The following is a 17,383-nucleotide window of genomic DNA, read 5'->3' as shown; positions in this document are numbered from 1 at the left end:
TTTTATGATTTGGTTAAAAAACTATTTTCCGCAAAAATTGAAAATTAGTCCGCAAAATTACACAAAATATCCGCAAAATATTGCATATATTAAAATAGGAAAAGTCGAAAATTTACATGCTGTCGAAATGGAGCTGCCACTGACGCGGGCAGCACACCATTGCACTCGTCCAAGACGTTCCATCAGCCGGTTTTCGCCGGGCCCGCGCACTGGGCCAGCATGTCGAAAAGGCCGAGCGGGGCACACCATGGCCGGGGTGTTAGTTAACGAAGAGGACGAAGGCGACAACACAATATACAAGATGCGTGATATGTACGCCGCCGCCGTTTTTTTTATTGACTTATTATATTATTTTTAATATTAATGCTATGTATTATTTATATAAATATTATATGTATATAATAATATTTACGTAATACCTAAGACTGATATTTTTTAATTGTACTATATACCTACCTAGTACCTAGTTCTAAAAAATGTGTTCAACAATATTAGATATATTATTCTTGATATCATTTTAGTATGAAATTCTTCTTAGTCCCTAAATTTAAAACCTCGATGTTTACTATAATAAAATCAAAAAATATCAATTACCTGCCAATAAAACTAATATTTATCATTAATGTATTAATTCGTATCATATTAAATAAATAATATCCGCATACCTAGTACCGCATAGTAATTGACATTGATCAGTATTATAATGAACTTTATTTTTAAATGTGTAAATATAGTAATACAGTAATAGGTATCTATAATCTATATGGTAAATTAGTAACGTAACCACCTACCTATCTTTCGGTAGATTTGGCATAGGTGTAGGAATTCTAGGTGGTAGAACAGGTATTGGCGATGTTCTTCTAATTGTTTTTCCAATTTTGAGCCGTTTGTTTCGTCCATCTATTATTGTTGCCATGTCTCCACGACTCGGTGGCCTCCCGTAAGCCGATATTTCCACAGTAGCCATCTGGTTAAAAAAAATATATATACTATCATTAAAAATAATAAAAATGTATATATTTATTTAATAGTTTTTCTTTAAGGATGTATAATATGTATTTTGTGTTATAAACATTTTTATACGTTATCGGTGTTCACTCATCTAATCTGATCAGTATACATAATACCTATGTCCAATAAACTTATATATGTCTAGACGTATCTTTCGTATTCTTTACGAATTTACACGTTTACAAATTAGAATTACTTCTGTTAATAGTTTCCAATTTATAGCCTGACAGATAGACAATAGTTACTGATATTAAGAAATTAACTTAGGTGACTATAAGTAGGTACCAATATAACAGAATGACTAATTTTTTGTGGAAAATATGAAAGACAAAATTTAAATAAAAGAATATTTAGGGCTCTTTTGAAGAAATAAAAATGTGATATTGTGATCCATAACCCGTGTTTTCTATACTACTGGAAAAGTACAATGAAGAAACCTATTTGGACTTATATCAGAGTTCATGTAAATGATACCACAATGGTAAAAGTATAATATGTCAGTTACAGCGATTGTCAAAACAACAATGGAGAAGACTTATTTCCCCTTTCACGATTCGATGAGTCCGTTCCTTTTTAATCAACTATACTTCCTGATATCGCATATTTTATCATTTTCAAATTTATTTTGTTTGTTCTATAATTTAACATTTGGAAAAATATAGGTACTTTAATCATTGATTACCAAGTATATTTTTGAAAAGGTAATATCATACAATTCAATTTATTTTGTTTGTTTAATGTACCTATTCAATATATTATTGATCTTCGTTGATTGCCTACCTATATGATACGAACACAACATTTTAAATTTTATTAAACTATGACGAACATACAGCTATAGTTTTATCAAACTAAACTTATCTACTATACATGTATAGTAATTACTGTTATACCAAAAACAGTAGACATTGTGTTCACAATATTCACCGTGTGAAATACATCACTTACAGCCCGATTAAAACTATTATTTCAATAAAATTACTATTATAATAACAATTGTTTTTAATTCCATCAAAATAGTGTGTTTGTATACATATCAAAATATAATTCATAAAAATTATTAGTCCCATTATATTTCCGTACAGTAATAACAGTTTTCTTTGTTGTGTCAACCCTGAAAAAAGTTTCTTCCCAAACGATTGTTCGCGGATCGGACACATAATTTTTGGAGAGGGTGACACACTATGTGCTTATACATTATACAAATGCTCCCACCGTAGAACGAAAGAGGGTGTTTTTATCCCCCGTTCTTTGCATGTGCTGACCCTACGCCGTTTTTGACAGTGTAATTTATCGTATTGTGTTGATTAAAAATAATCGCGGGATTCATCGAATCCGCTAGCGACAGAAAGCTAATAGACTTACTCATCGTCCGATAACTCTAAAAAGGGTTAGATTGTAGTTTGCGTTCTGACAAACGTCCCGAATCTTATCTCTCAGATTTACAGAAATATATTTCAATAAACTAATATTTACATAGATTGATGCCTATACCTACTGGCTACTTGTATTTATTAAAATGTATTAATTGGCAAATAATAATCAGAGCAGGGTCATCATTTCTGTAAGACAATATATTCACAATAAACAATAGTACCTACCTAAATACTAAATAGTTATTACTTATGCCTTTGGTTAACTGGTAATATCATCACTTTAGATAAAAAAAATAGTACATTGAAAATATTATTAAAAAGGTTATTAAAAAATGCAGTTCCTTAAAAAATGTACATTAAACAAAAAGTGGATAAGTGGATGTCGCTCTGCTGTACAGTAGGTTACAAGTGGGTCAACGTATAAAGGATTTTATTAAACTTGAATTCAATTATATAATATCATTGTATAAGAAAAACGATTCTGAGCGGAGACGGTTTGTCAGTCTGGATATTGTCATTATTTATTATATCCTGTTAGTTGAATTTATATTATAATAGGTATTATTTTTTTTATTCGTTTCTATAGTGATAATCAAAGCGTTAAAAATTAAAATCCCATTTTTAGCGGTTTTTCGTAATTTGTCGGTGGTTTTTCCTGTCGCATTAAATAACTATTGAGAAAATTGAAAAATAACCTTTTTAAAGTAGGTACCATCTTGATCCAATTTGCTAAAAGATAAGGTAGGTACTATATGTTGAAATCGAAGCACTCCTTCTGGTAGTTATTTTGTATACAGGATATAAAAATTGTGCTTGTTCATACATAGTATACATTGTAATTTACTATATTCACATAGGTAAATATTAGCATTGAGCATAGGTATTAGCTAGGTACTAACTCATAGGAAAGAAATATCGTTAAATATTGGACAACAAAATAAACTGAAGAACTACTTGCTTCGCTGTGTGGTAAATTATGTGTGTATTGTGTACCTCGACTCATGAGTAGGTAACTTTAATTTATGTGTTATCCTACAAATGCGATGCTAAGCGAATACATTTTTAAGGATATTTTTTATACACTTATATTAATATTATAATAATACGATAAGTAGTAAATTGAACTAATTTTTTCCATAAACATCACTATACCTACCTACATCATATAATTATTTATTATATATTTATAACATCTATAATTGTTATTAACATTTGTAACTTTTAAGTCAAATCCGGCGAACTGGTATTAATAAATTAGTGGTATAATAATCAATGGCAAGAAGTTTTAAGCTTGTCCGATTAATGTTTTTTGAATTATAACAAAATAACTAAAATTGTGAGAAAAATCGTTATTTTTCGTATAAATATCCAATATATTCAAGTTTAATTTTCAAAATAATGTAAATAATGTAATAATATAAATCGAAAAAAAATATAAAATTCTATGAAAAAAGATAGGTAGGTTAAGAAGATACGAAACGCTTTTAAAATTATATAATTATATAATTTTTAGTAAATATTTGGTAAAAATTGTTAGTGTTTTCGGTTATTTATTCCGTATTTCTGTATAATATGAATTACCTAATAAAAAACAAAATTGATTTTTATTGAAACTGGTATTGTATACTTGGTACCTATATTATATTCTCGTTTTCCAGCTGTTTTTCGTTTGTTGACTGTTGTTCCCAATTTCTAGCCTTTTGGAAACTTTATTTTCATACTATTTTTAAAAACATTATAGGTATAGGTACTATTGTATAAGTACCTAATCAGAATTTCCGTGGCAAATTGCATTACACATAATATAGTTCCAAGAAAAGTATCCTCTTCGTATTTATAAATAATTATGTCATGTCTACATCTATTTTGGACAATGAATGTATGTTAAAAAAAGAACAGTGTAAAATATAAAAATATCACAAACAATACAGTGAAAATTACTAACACAGTTTCAAGACGATTTTTTTTCTAGAAGAAAATTGTTTGTTATAAATAAGATATTTTCTACCTTATGCCTCAAGGCTCTAGTGCAGGAGTCGGCGCAACCTTTTTTTAAGAAACAGTCATTTTTCTAAAAATGTACAAAACCATAATGTTGAACTAGCCTCATTGGCGTGAACAACTTTTTAGTAGGTACAAATTATAAACTACATATTATAAATGACAATAAGTCGTTTATTATAATTTATACTCATAATATGGTTCCGAGAAAAGTTTCCTCTTCGTATTAACAAATAATTAAGCCATGTCTAAGTCTATATATTGGACCATGCATATCACAGATGATAAAGTGAAAATTATTAACACAGTTTTTTTATAGATAAAACATCTAGAAAAACTTCCAGAAGAAAATTGGTCGTTATTAAATAAAGATATTTTCTACCTAGTGCCAATAGAAGCCAGGTAAAAATTATAATAATATAAAATGCAATCATAAAGAACTATCATTATTCATTAAATGCTTTATTAAATATACCTATTTTTAAATATTATAACTGTGTTAACATATTTAAAATTATTTATTGAATCTAAGCTTTGCAACTTATTTTCAGAAAATGTATCTTAAAAAACGATTGATGTAAGATCTCTCTATTAGTTCAAAAAACTAGAAGGTTTCAATGAATATATAATTGAAATGGCAACTTAATAATGATAGTCTTAAAAAGACAGTAAAGTTTTCTCATGTTATATATTTTATAAAGTTATAAATTATAAAACATGATAAATATTGAAATATTTAATAAATAAAATATATTTTATAATAATATAATATAAAATATAAATATTTTATAAATATGCAGCATTTTAGACAAAACATCCTAAAGGACCTTGTGGGCTGTTGGACGGATCCCCCTTGTGCTAATATAAAAAAACAATAAGTCCGTAGTTATTCAGTACAAAAAATAAAGTAGATAATTTTTGTAGAGGTAAATTAAATAAATATTATATCATTTCATTCATTGTCATATTTAAAAAAAAATATTGGTTACCAAAATAATATGATAATTATTTACAATAAAAGGAAATAGTTTAGGCAATTTAAAATAATCGTTAAATACATCAATAACGTTTGTACAAGATTTTATGTTTGGCAACATTTCAGAGCGGCTAACGTGTTCACTGAGCAAAACAGAGCTAATTGTGGAACGAAATCCGTCTGGAGTCATTCATACGCCGGTAAGTTATAATAATATCCTCGATAGGAATTTTTTCTTTATTTCCTAACCGCCGTCGTTCGTAGTATTTTTATTTAGAGTATATTATTTGAGAGGGGAAATGAAACCCTTTCATCTGCGTAAAAACAGTTTGTCATAACTCATAAACATCTATCCAGCACCGACAAAGTCACAATAAATCCTCCGAGAAGAAATTAATTATGACAAGGCTACAGTTTGTTTCTATTACTCAACAAACGTGTGGGGTCACGTATAAGACATACCCGACAATAATTACAGTCATGAAAAAATTGATTTACTTTATTGGTAATTTAAAATTTTCGGCAATATACAAAGGTAAGTAGGTACACAATATTATGTAGTTAATGATTTTTATAACTGTAACAATTTTTAAGATCATAATTCAAAAAAAGAAAAACTCCCATACCTCCACAAAAACTAATAGATATATTATTATGTAATATATCAATTCACTGAATTCGAATACTATTTTGATTTAACCAAATACGTTAGTACACCTTACAAACATAAGTATCTATAAAAGTTATGCAAAATGAAACATTTACATTTTTTTTTTTTAGAAATACCTATACGAGACAAAATACCTATATATTCAATATATTTACATTTGATATTTCAACGCAATATTTTAATATAAAACAGGAAAACAATTAATAATATGTTGTAGGTGCTTTTTTACAATTGACTTTGTGCTTGTAAATCAATTAAATTAAATAAATGTACATTTATTTAGTAAGTAGGTAAGTAAAACTACACGTAATAGGTATTGTAACGATACTGAATTGAAAAAATATAAATGTATTTTATAGAATATATTATTTATTATTTATTGTATATTATTATATTCGTTTTATATAAAATAATATAGGTTTTACACAATAACATAGTGCATGCGTTACGATGAATGAGTGTCAAATATGATATGTCGTCTGGCCTCTTGCTTTTATAATTATAAATTATCATTTATGTTTTCTTCACCCAAAAGAGAACACACATTATATCTATAATCCATTTTTCCAATTATTTCGCAATTTGAAGGATCGATAATAATTGAATGAGCCATTGTTTGTCCATTAACTATTATCTTCGATATACTAGTAAATAATAATAATCAACTATATACATAATATAGTAAGGCGAGTAAGGATATTATGTAGGGAAAGCGCGTGGTTAAACGGCATCTAAACTATATAATGTATATTTAAAATATAGACTCTAAACAATATGGTTACATAAAATATATTAATTAATTTCATAGATCCTATTCGTAGAATACATTTTTTTAAATCTGTCTTGCACCGTTTAATGATTCATGGAAATGTCATTAAAATGTCGTTCATGGTTGTGTTTACATTTAAAGTAGACGGGTTTTAATGTTTAATAACTTATAAAAAATAAAACAATAATATACGGATATATGTATCTATTAATAATACCAAAACTTAACCATACATAGAGTACTTAAATCGCAAACACTACGATTTTAAAAATATGGATCGTGATTTATTTTATGATATGAATTGTATTAATCAATAATCATGATAATATGCACGTCATATATTGTCACCGGTTTTCCCGGAAAAGTACAATAGGAACGAAAAACCTAAGCCGTGCAATTTTACCCCTCGACCAGCACACAATGACGTGGAACGTGATCCATTGTACTATATACCATCTACCCGCTTTTCCGCTAGTTCCAATTATATCACTACTTGTCGCGTAGTGCGTGTATTTATTACAAGTGCCGAACGACAACCACGGGGTGTCGGTAAAAACAAACAGCTGCTGGAGCACCTCCAACCTACCCAAGGGATCGGACTCAATGGCAGTGCATGTAATCATGGCTATTATACTGAATGTGAAATAACCTCTTGCACTTTAGAACTTGAACGCACTTGCAATGCACAAAAAGTAGATGCAGATTATAATATTTTTCGCATTGAGAATAGGTACACATAGGTGTTATTATATGTGCTCATTATTATCAGCTACCTACATCATTAGTATAATATGAAAATGACCTTCATTATTCTATAGATATTAAAATTAAATATATAATTTTGTAAAATAAAAAAATGACAACTATTTTTCAATCTAATATAATTAATAAATAATATTAATAATAACCTCTAATACATAATTTTTAAATAATTATCAAGACCTAGACACAAACTATATCTTCTTAGACATATATATATATATGTATAATAAAACTCTAAAGATACTGTGCAAGTAGATAATATTATTTATTTATTATTCAATTTGATGTTTTTTAAGTATAATACCTACAAATATTACCTACCTAATACTCATGTTGTCATATATATTGTGAAATATGACATATATCCAGTGCCTATATCTATATTAAAAATATTTTTCTGGTAACATACCGAGAAAGGGTTCGTTACCATTTGTATAATATATACTATATTATGTTTGTAAGTTAGATTTTTCACGAAGCAAGTAAGTTATTGGTTTTAAGTTTTAACTTATATGTGTATGTATATATTTTTTCTTAAAAAGTTCTTTTATATTTCTGTGTGCCAATCCGTCTAAATAGACAGTCTATATACTCTATACTCCGGTCTCTTTCTTTCTCTCTATATATATTTATATATAAATAAATATGTATATTTATATGTAAAGTCAGTCGAATGCGGATTATATTTACATTGCGGAGATCATACTAAGCGTTTGTAAGCATCCAAAATTATCTTTATTTCCTGCAGACAGATACAAAAAAACAATACTAAATCCCTAGGTTCCTATTTATTAGTTATACGTACAACATGAGCACGTTGAGTATCGATTAATATACCTAATACTCTTAAGTCTTAGAAATAAAGTTCTAATTTTAAACTATTTTAACTCGATAATCGTTCAAAAACTAATCACTGTCACAATCGTCGTATTTTTTAATGTACCTATTATTAATGTTTTCAACAGTATACTAGTATAGGTATTTAAATTATTAAATAAGTACTTAAATAGCCAAATAAATAATTTAGAAGGGATATTGTGGATAGTAATACCTAATTTAAAACTACTAATACAGTAGATACCTACCTCCTACACAATAGGTAATAAATAATAATATACTAATGTAGATCATCTACAGTTGCATAATATTATGTAAAATCACCGAAATACCAAATAGATATTTACAAATTGTATTTTTATTTACTGTATTTCGGGAATTCGATTAAGTTTCAGCTGTTTTATGAACTCACAAGTTTACAGTTGTAATATTGTATATATTATTTATAAAAATGTTTGTATATTTTGACATTGTAGGTATGCAGGCAATTTGTTTATATGATTCTACAGGCCTCGCGTACCATTGATTTAAAAAAAGAATAGAAAAATCACCAGATTTTATTACATAAACATATACTTCCTCATTATATATTGGTCATTTTTAATTCTATTTTCTTTTTTAAAACATTCTTTCAATTTTCAAGCGTATGAATAATAAATTAACACTGCATTTTTATTAATAATTATTTTACTTAAGATTTTAGTTCTTAAATTAGATTTTTTCAAAATTTTCTGAGTGTGTATTTTAAAATGTAATTGAGAACTTCAAAATAAAAAGGTAGAGTTGATTGTCTATAATAATATAATATATGTGTGTGTGTGTGTGTGTGTGTGTGTGTGTGTGTGTGTGTGTGTGTGTGTGTGGGACTCGCATGAGTACTATAGGTACCTACTTATTTACTTATGCAACTACATAGAACATGGACATTATTGTAAAAATTATTTAACTTTTTTCTGTATTTTTTATCCTTGCATCAGAGTGGATTAACTCAGCTCTTTTAAAACAAACTGATATATTGTATAATAAAAGAAAAATTAAATAAATAAATATTTATTAAAATCTATAAAAAAAAAAAACGATTCAAGTGATATTTATTCGAGTGCACTTCGAATTTTTTTATGAAATACTACTAGGGTGTCATAAATATGTGTAGTTTAACATGAAAGGTTTTTTTATAAAAGCTGAGGCTAGAAGAATAATTGTTGTATATTCGTATGATTCTTTTAACAATTCTTTTGATCTCGTAATGCATTTCTCGCCTTTGATAAATATAAGACAAGTACAAAATATCGAATGAATTACATTATGAAATTAAATATGGTATAGAGGACAAAACAATTTTAAACATTCGTAAATACATTTAATAATTGTAAGTACAATTTTAAAAAAGTACACATTGAAAAATTAAGGTAAAAAAGGATTAGTAGGCACCTATAAGTGTAAAGTAAATAATATAGTAACATCCTCCAGATAAACCTGCGAGTTAGTTAAAAATTAACTAATTCATAATGAAAATCTTATTTAATTAGGTATAACCGTAGTTATGTGGTTTACATTAATACGCATTATTGATATTTAGAATAAGTAATAACCTTATATTACTACTATAGCTGGTAGTACCTACCTCAGAATAATTCTTTCGAGTGCAAGTCATTAATTTATTTCTCAGAAATCCGATGTACCGATCAATTGTAGCTTTTCTACAAATACCACGAACCTACGGTTTAAAAAAGCTTATTATTACCTATATGAAGCTATAATAACATTCTATATTTCTAAGTTTATTACTATAGTTTTTTCAATAAAAAAAATACGCACAAACGTCAATTTCTAACATAATATTCTGTTTGGTATATTTATTTTAAAATATCGGGGTGTACCTCTCTAGGTTTAATTCATAGATAGGCGTAAAGCCGTATATAGGCGTAGGTATATCTATATTAAATAGTATTATTTTTATTTTTATACAATTATACTATACGTCTGCGAATTAATCGCACATAAATACTATATCCATAATTCATAGCAGGTACATACTTATTATTCAGCTTTTGCGTCGGACGAAATGACGTATGAACATAATCCGAACAGCATACGCACAAAATGTAGTTTTAGCATTTCGTTATAACACGGGGGTAGTATACGTTTTTTTATGCCAAAATTATTATAATTATTACGAAATTATATTATGCAGAAAAATCGCGGCCGATCGAACGAATGACACACGATAAGCGCTAACACGAGACCGTACACACGCACGACTGAACGAAACGTGCGTAAAGAGCTTCGGTTCCGCAGGAAACAGCAGCAGAATAAGCGGTAGGGATTCAAATATCCCGCTGTACAGGGTGGCCACCGTCGAAACGTGACGTATCCTGTAGTTGTACTGCTGTACGGTGATCGGTGGTGATGTACTATACCAGAGTACTGCAGGATACCTCCTAATATTATTATATAATATAATAGTATTATTATTATATCGATATATCGATGAGCGTTTTATTTTTTAAAAAACATAAAAAGACACGCAATATTGTGGCCGAGCTTACGAAGCGTACAGTTTAGTACACATAATATTAAGTTTATAGGTACCAATGTCATATAAACATATTATTAGATATATGTTTGCATTTATGTTATATAATATGTCATAAGCAGGGCCATAGTGGTTACCTATAATTGTCAAGGCCGGATTAAGAACCTATTGGGCCCCGGGGCTGAAATTTTATATGGGCCCTTTTGACAAAACATGCTTTACAAATAGCCACTCCTTAATCCTTATACGTTCGCAGGAACATACATTTTTCTTACTATTTCACAAATTGACAATTACAATTTATAAAATTAATAGATAAATGTAATTTATGTCTATAAAGCTACTCATTTTATTGTAGTATAATAAAAGTTAATATTTAGTATTTCATTAATTTAAATTCAAATTTTCATAATAACTTTTAAAATTATTAACAGTATACTCATTAGTAATTTACAACAAATATCAAACAATAGTTAATATATAAGACAAAAACCATTTTATCAAATAATTTTTTTTTCTTCCTTCACTTGAAGCCAACTCTCTTAGAAAGTACTTCATTTAAGTCTAATGATTTTAACAAATCAATCTCAGAACATAAAATCATTTGTATGTCTAAGCTGCCTTGGGTTTTACTGGTTATATACTTATATACTTTTACTCTAGTTAATTTAAAAAATGCTCTCTCCTTACATAAATATTATTATTAACTATTGATGATATTATTGATGTCAATGAAAATATTAAAGAACAGTAAAATTCGTCTTTTCTTCCATAGTGCTTTTGTTGGTTTTTACTATTTAGTGGTTTTTGTCGATAAAAAAAAAATGGTTTTTAAAATATTGAAAAACTTTTCTTTAAAATCACTAAAAAATGTATCAGCTTAAAATTGTCTGAGCCCCTTTCTTTTTGTTACTTAAAAGGGCCCCAGCTAGGGCTTCCGCCCCGGCTAGACCCCTCCCCCTTAATCCGGCCTTGATAAATGATAATTATATCTTCATTGGTTCAATTTCTCTGGTTTTTAGGGCTAAGATCTATACAATTATTATTTATACTCAATAAAATAATAAAATATATGCATTTAGAATTGTAACTTGTGTTAAAATAAGCTAAAATATATAATGAATTTATCAATATTTTCCAAACTAGCATTAAATAAAAAAGAAGCATAATCTTAACATTTTAAAAGAGATTAAATAAAGTTACTCTTTTTTTAAGCTAAATCATTTTTATTAGTTTTTACACTCTTACCTATACTCATAAATAAATCTGTATCATTTTTACATAATTCCCATCAACGACAAAATCATTAAATGTATGAAATTTTTCACAAAACTTATTCGTTTAAATTTTAAATACATCGCATAAGACAAGTATTTATCGTGTTTAGCTAGTTAAAATATACTATAATATTCAAAATAAAAATAGGTCATTTTTATGGATACGTACAAGGCAATTTGTGAACCTTACTATAACCAAATCCATAAAAGAGAGCTGCAAAAAAAGACATATACCATTTACTAATGCATATACAATTTAGCCCTGATAATCGTTATTGTAACTCGCGATAACTAATATAATTAGATCCAAAACATTAACAATAATCTTTGTCTATAAAACAAATATCAATATTATAATAATAATGGTCCAATTAAAATTAACACGCCTATTTTATTTACGCCTTATTTCAAGCATTTTTAATATTCAGTTATAATTTAACGAGTACAGATAATACTAATACGCTATATAAAGCACTTTTGTCATGTTAAAACATAATATTTTAGCACAATATATAATTTGAAAATAAATATATGTTTAATGAAATAATCTTGATTATTTTAGTTTAATGATAAGTATCTATACGAACATTGAGTATAATCATATGATCATATATATAGTACAACGTGAGTCGTGGATATTATACACTAAAATGGTTTATTAAAACACAAATGCATAAAACTGGATTTCCGTTGTAGAGCGCATAACAAATGCAAACCATCTGTCCAATTAAAAGAACATATTACACTTAACCCCCGCTGGCTGCCATTTTATTGTTCCGCATTTTGGAACCCTAATTTACAACATACACTAGCCGTCTAAATATGAAAACCCTTCAGATTCCATATTCCGTCACGAGAACAATTCTTATATTTAAATCGCTTCAACTCAAATGTCTAAATATGCTTTTTTATTAAAACACTTAACCATTGATTTGAAACCGAAAACAAAGTTGATGATTGAATTATGTAATATTTTAAATAATATATAATCGTTGTTAGATATAGGTACATAATATATCGATTTATGTGCAGAGTAAGCAAACACACGCTGCATCCACCGATTACCAGCTATAAATATATTATAGCTCGAAACACGTTTAAAATGTTTTAAAACGTGTTGTCGACAAGGTTTTCGGTCATCATCCGCGGTCGGTCCTCAACCAGAACTTGTAGCACGACCAGCCGACAGACGCTGCCGACCAAACATCGTTCGTCGCTGACCAATCGCCTGAGTAGGCGGCCGGCGTGTTCGACGCAGTCGTAGTCATCGTGATCCCGGTGGACAGCGATCAGCCCTTCAGCCAATCGCTCCATTGCGTCACCGTCGCCGCATGTTTGCCCTTCGTTTGCGGCGGCGTCGTCGATCAGCCGGCCACAAAACTCGGCATATGCCTGACACGCGGCCACCGTCGTACAGTCCACGACCGCCACCGCCGCAGCCTTTAACAGGCATCCGCCCACGTGGCCGATTACACTTTGGCGAGTCTGCCGCCTCTCTTCCGGGCCACACGCTTCAAAGTACAACGCCGCCAGCGTCCGGCACAACGACGGCACGTCGGCCGCGGACGCCCACCACTGGTCGATGGTGTTGTCCACGAAAAACACGCCCAAGCCAGCGTCCACTTTACGGACGGCCGTTTCAAAGCACTCGTGCAATCGGCCCGCGTAATGGCACAACCCGTTACGCTTGATTAACGGCGACAACACCTGGAACAGTCAACGGCATCGCTAATAGGTGCCACCACGAATATGCCAAAGCTGGTATATACGCACAATGGTAAAGTATAAGGTCCGTTACTCCAGCATTGCTAAATACGAATTCGAATTTCAAAATTATTCAGTATTATATAGTTACTTTATTTTGTACATCCAAAAACAAATTGTGTACACCCTCAAAAACACGATTTTCCCATGTCCGTGCTGCGGTAAAGTTATACCTTAGCACACAATTTTTGTAATACAATTAAGTACCTATACGTAATGCTGAGTAATTTTGAAATTTAAATTATACTTGTCAGTGTTGAGGTAATGGACCTTAAATTATATAGTATAAGCGAGTATTAAATTATTATGCACCTACAGCCGATTGAGGTTAAGTGAATTTTTCCATTTTTAAAATATATGTACATTTAAATATACAAAATTTTAATTTAGAAAATTAATAGTTGTCAACAAATTGTAGGAATGCTCTAAAATCTATATTTATTTAATTTTCTACGGATAAGACACTGAAGCTCACTGAGAATAACTTGTGTGGACTGTGGATTAAGTATATAATATTATATATAATTATCATAGAACGGAACGTTGTTCGAGTTTCAATAATCATCTCTACCCGTCACATTTTTTTTATTTTTAATATACAAAACAAAATTATATAAATATTTAAATTAAAATAATTCAGGATCCTACTTGATCTACTTGGACCGTGGAAATGTATCTAGTGCTGGGCTCAACGAGCTCAATACGCAATTTATAGGGAAAGCAGTCTGGTGTACCAAAATCCACAGTCAAAATGTGTATGGCCATCTAAATAGACGTAATGTTCTACCTTCCACAATTAGGCTTAAATTATACATTTATTGTCATATTATTTTGGTATCATAATTTTTAACATATTGCACATTTGCAACATTTGCACGTCCATAAACAAGTGCCAATGGACTACGTGTCTACATCTACATGACTAGGTACATGCAATTAAAAGTGATGTATTATATTATATTTTATAATTGTATACATAAATACATAATATGTATTATAAATTTACAACATTGATTCTCGGTAGGTACTAACCATTACGAGTGCACTCGTAAATTCTATGCGCCCAACACTAGGTACACATTATAATTTACTCCATAAAGAAAGGTACCTACACTATAATTATATTTTATATTGTCTAGTTAGTAAGTAGCTAATATACGGTACTTATATATAATATACATAATTAAATTATTTTTTACCTCGGGCGGATGGTTGAGAACATTGCAAGGCTTTTTATTACCTATATATAAAAATAACTTTTTAATAACCATCATGCCTACTGGTCTAGCAGACATCCAGGAAATAATATTTCCGCATTTTTAATATACTAGGGGAAAGAATACTGTTTCGTTAGACCATAGCCTATACCTACTTCAATAGATTTTTTTTAAATAAAAGCAATAGAATCTTGAACACAATGCATTACATACTCGTATTTCATAATACGTATTATAATGTACATTCAATTTTAATAATTGTATTGCATAATTAGAGCGTTTTGAACTTCATAATATTGTGTTTAAGTATAATATGAATGTAACTAATAAGTAATAAGAGATTCAAAATAATATATATATATAGATAGGTAACCTATATTACGTTAAATCAGTGTTAGTAAAATTTATAATATACATTTTAGATGGGATTAAAAAAAATAGTTTGATTATAACTCGTAATCAGACTGGAGCCTATATAAGTACCTAATATATATTAGGTACCTATATTAAATATTGATCATTACTTTTATTCCAATGTTGTGAAATCTGTATATTATACTTACTACCTACATAAAAGTCATAAAAATATTATAAATTATAAATTCAGTCTGTCTGTCAGCTGTCTGTTACATACGTTTTCATGCTTAAACTGTTGAACCTATTTCGATGATTTTTGGTATAGAGATAGGATAGAGTATAGAGACCTTGGAGAAAAACATAGGCTACTTTTTGTCTCGAAACTTGAAAGGAATGAAATAGGGGATGGTGAAATATGGAAATTTAATATTTTTTGTTTATATAAATGGTTGCCAATATGGCAAGTATTTATATTTGAAATAAGCGGAGTTAAGTGCCGAGTGACACGAGTATACGTATACCTACGTCGTAATATGTTGGACGTTGGTTGACTAAAACTCCGCTCATCAAAAAATATTTTCAAAAACAAAAATACTTTCTGGCAAAATGAGTGTTTACCTTTAAAAGAATCACTTCGAATTCCTAGATATAACTATCTATAGTCTATAACAATACCGTTTTATTGTTTTACAACCTTAGCTATCATCGGTGACTCAATCAATCTGTGACACATTAAAGTTTTGAACATTTCCAGCAACTCTTTAACGCCCATGTTGATTGATATATGACCGTAATCTAAGAGCGAGTTTATAGTACCTTGAAGTATGTATCTTTTCAGGTACATAGTCTTCTTGAACAGCAGAAATAATATCTCTTTCACGCAATCTCTTTCGGTTTCCACACAACTGTTGTCCATTCGTCGTATCAAAGCATTAATGAATGTTTCGTCTACATATGGCATTAGCTTTTCTTCGTCAAAACCATTTAAATTCAAAAATGCCGAAAATACCTTGTAAACTGGATATAGCTGCTTCAATTCCCACATTATTTCAGTATTGATTTCGCCATCAGGTGTATACGAATTCAGCAATGGTAAATGCCGAAATACGTTTCCAAAAAACATTTCTTAATTTAAAAAAAAAAAACAAATATAAATTGATTAATATAGTTCATGAATGTCGAATAATACACTTCATATTTTAGCTTTTTCGATGGATAAGCATATTTCTTAGAAATAGAAAATTATAATAATAAATTCACCACAAATTCTTTTATATATTTCGGATTGATACGAGCTGTTATTTAATTTATCGTCAACCCATATTGTGTATAATTTATTCAAAGTGTTAATCTTATATTTCAGATCTACGCCATCGACAACCGTGGGTACAGGGAAATATTTTGAACACGACTGTAGCATGTGCACCACAATCAAAGATGCATCTATATCTTCGACATAATAGTATGCCATATAAAATTAATTTTAATCTTTAAATTTTAAAATTATAATATTTATCAATTACAAATTAGTTATTAAAAAATCAATTATTTATTTTTAAATATTACCATTTATTTCATGTTACTATAGCTATATAATATAATATATAAATACAGTGTGTTCACGGAAACAGGGAACATTTTATCACTCATTGCTCGCTGTAAATATTTTTCAATTCTGTTTGTGGGAAATTCAACTAGATACTAATGCGTGGATCATCAATTCCTAAGGCTTACAATTTTTTAACTCATGTATTTTTCGCAAGCGCTATACAACTTCATTTTTTTTAACGTTAACCCCTATTTTGAATAACATTTTTAGATTGATCGATT

At 29.1% G+C, this 17,383-nt stretch overlaps 2 protein-coding genes across 3 annotated transcripts in view; both read right to left on the bottom strand.

Annotated features, from left to right (window-relative positions):
* Positions 1-10,663, bottom strand: part of LOC100165618 (kinesin-like protein CG14535) — a 182,623-nt gene extending 171,960 nt beyond the window's left edge. For both annotated transcript variants that reach the window (XM_029488026.1, XM_029488027.1), the window contains exons 1-2: positions 10,440-10,663; positions 792-967 (exon numbers count right to left, since the gene is read on the bottom strand). In XM_029488026.1, the coding sequence (XP_029343886.1) occupies positions 792-967 (176 nt within the window). In that variant the 5' untranslated portion in view covers positions 10,440-10,663. The remainder of the gene's footprint in view (positions 1-791; positions 968-10,439) is intronic.
* Positions 10,664-13,165: 2,502 nt separating this feature from the next.
* On the bottom strand, positions 13,166-17,084 carry LOC100572390. Its single transcript, XM_003243892.4, has 3 exons — positions 16,814-17,084; positions 16,248-16,678; positions 13,166-13,922 (listed from the first exon to the last, which is right to left on the bottom strand). The coding sequence occupies exons 1-3, from the start codon at positions 17,022-17,024 to the stop codon at positions 13,323-13,325; spliced, it is 1,242 nt and encodes a 413-aa protein (XP_003243940.1). The 5' UTR covers positions 17,025-17,084; the 3' UTR covers positions 13,166-13,322.
* Positions 17,085-17,383: the final 299 nt, after the last annotated feature.

This window comes from Acyrthosiphon pisum, chromosome A1 (genome assembly GCF_005508785.2).
Source record: "Acyrthosiphon pisum isolate AL4f chromosome A1, pea_aphid_22Mar2018_4r6ur, whole genome shotgun sequence".
Classification (NCBI taxonomy): domain Eukaryota; kingdom Metazoa; phylum Arthropoda; class Insecta; order Hemiptera; family Aphididae; genus Acyrthosiphon; species Acyrthosiphon pisum.
Note: the sequence above shows the minus strand (reverse complement) of the source record. Positions and strands in the feature narration are given on the sequence as shown.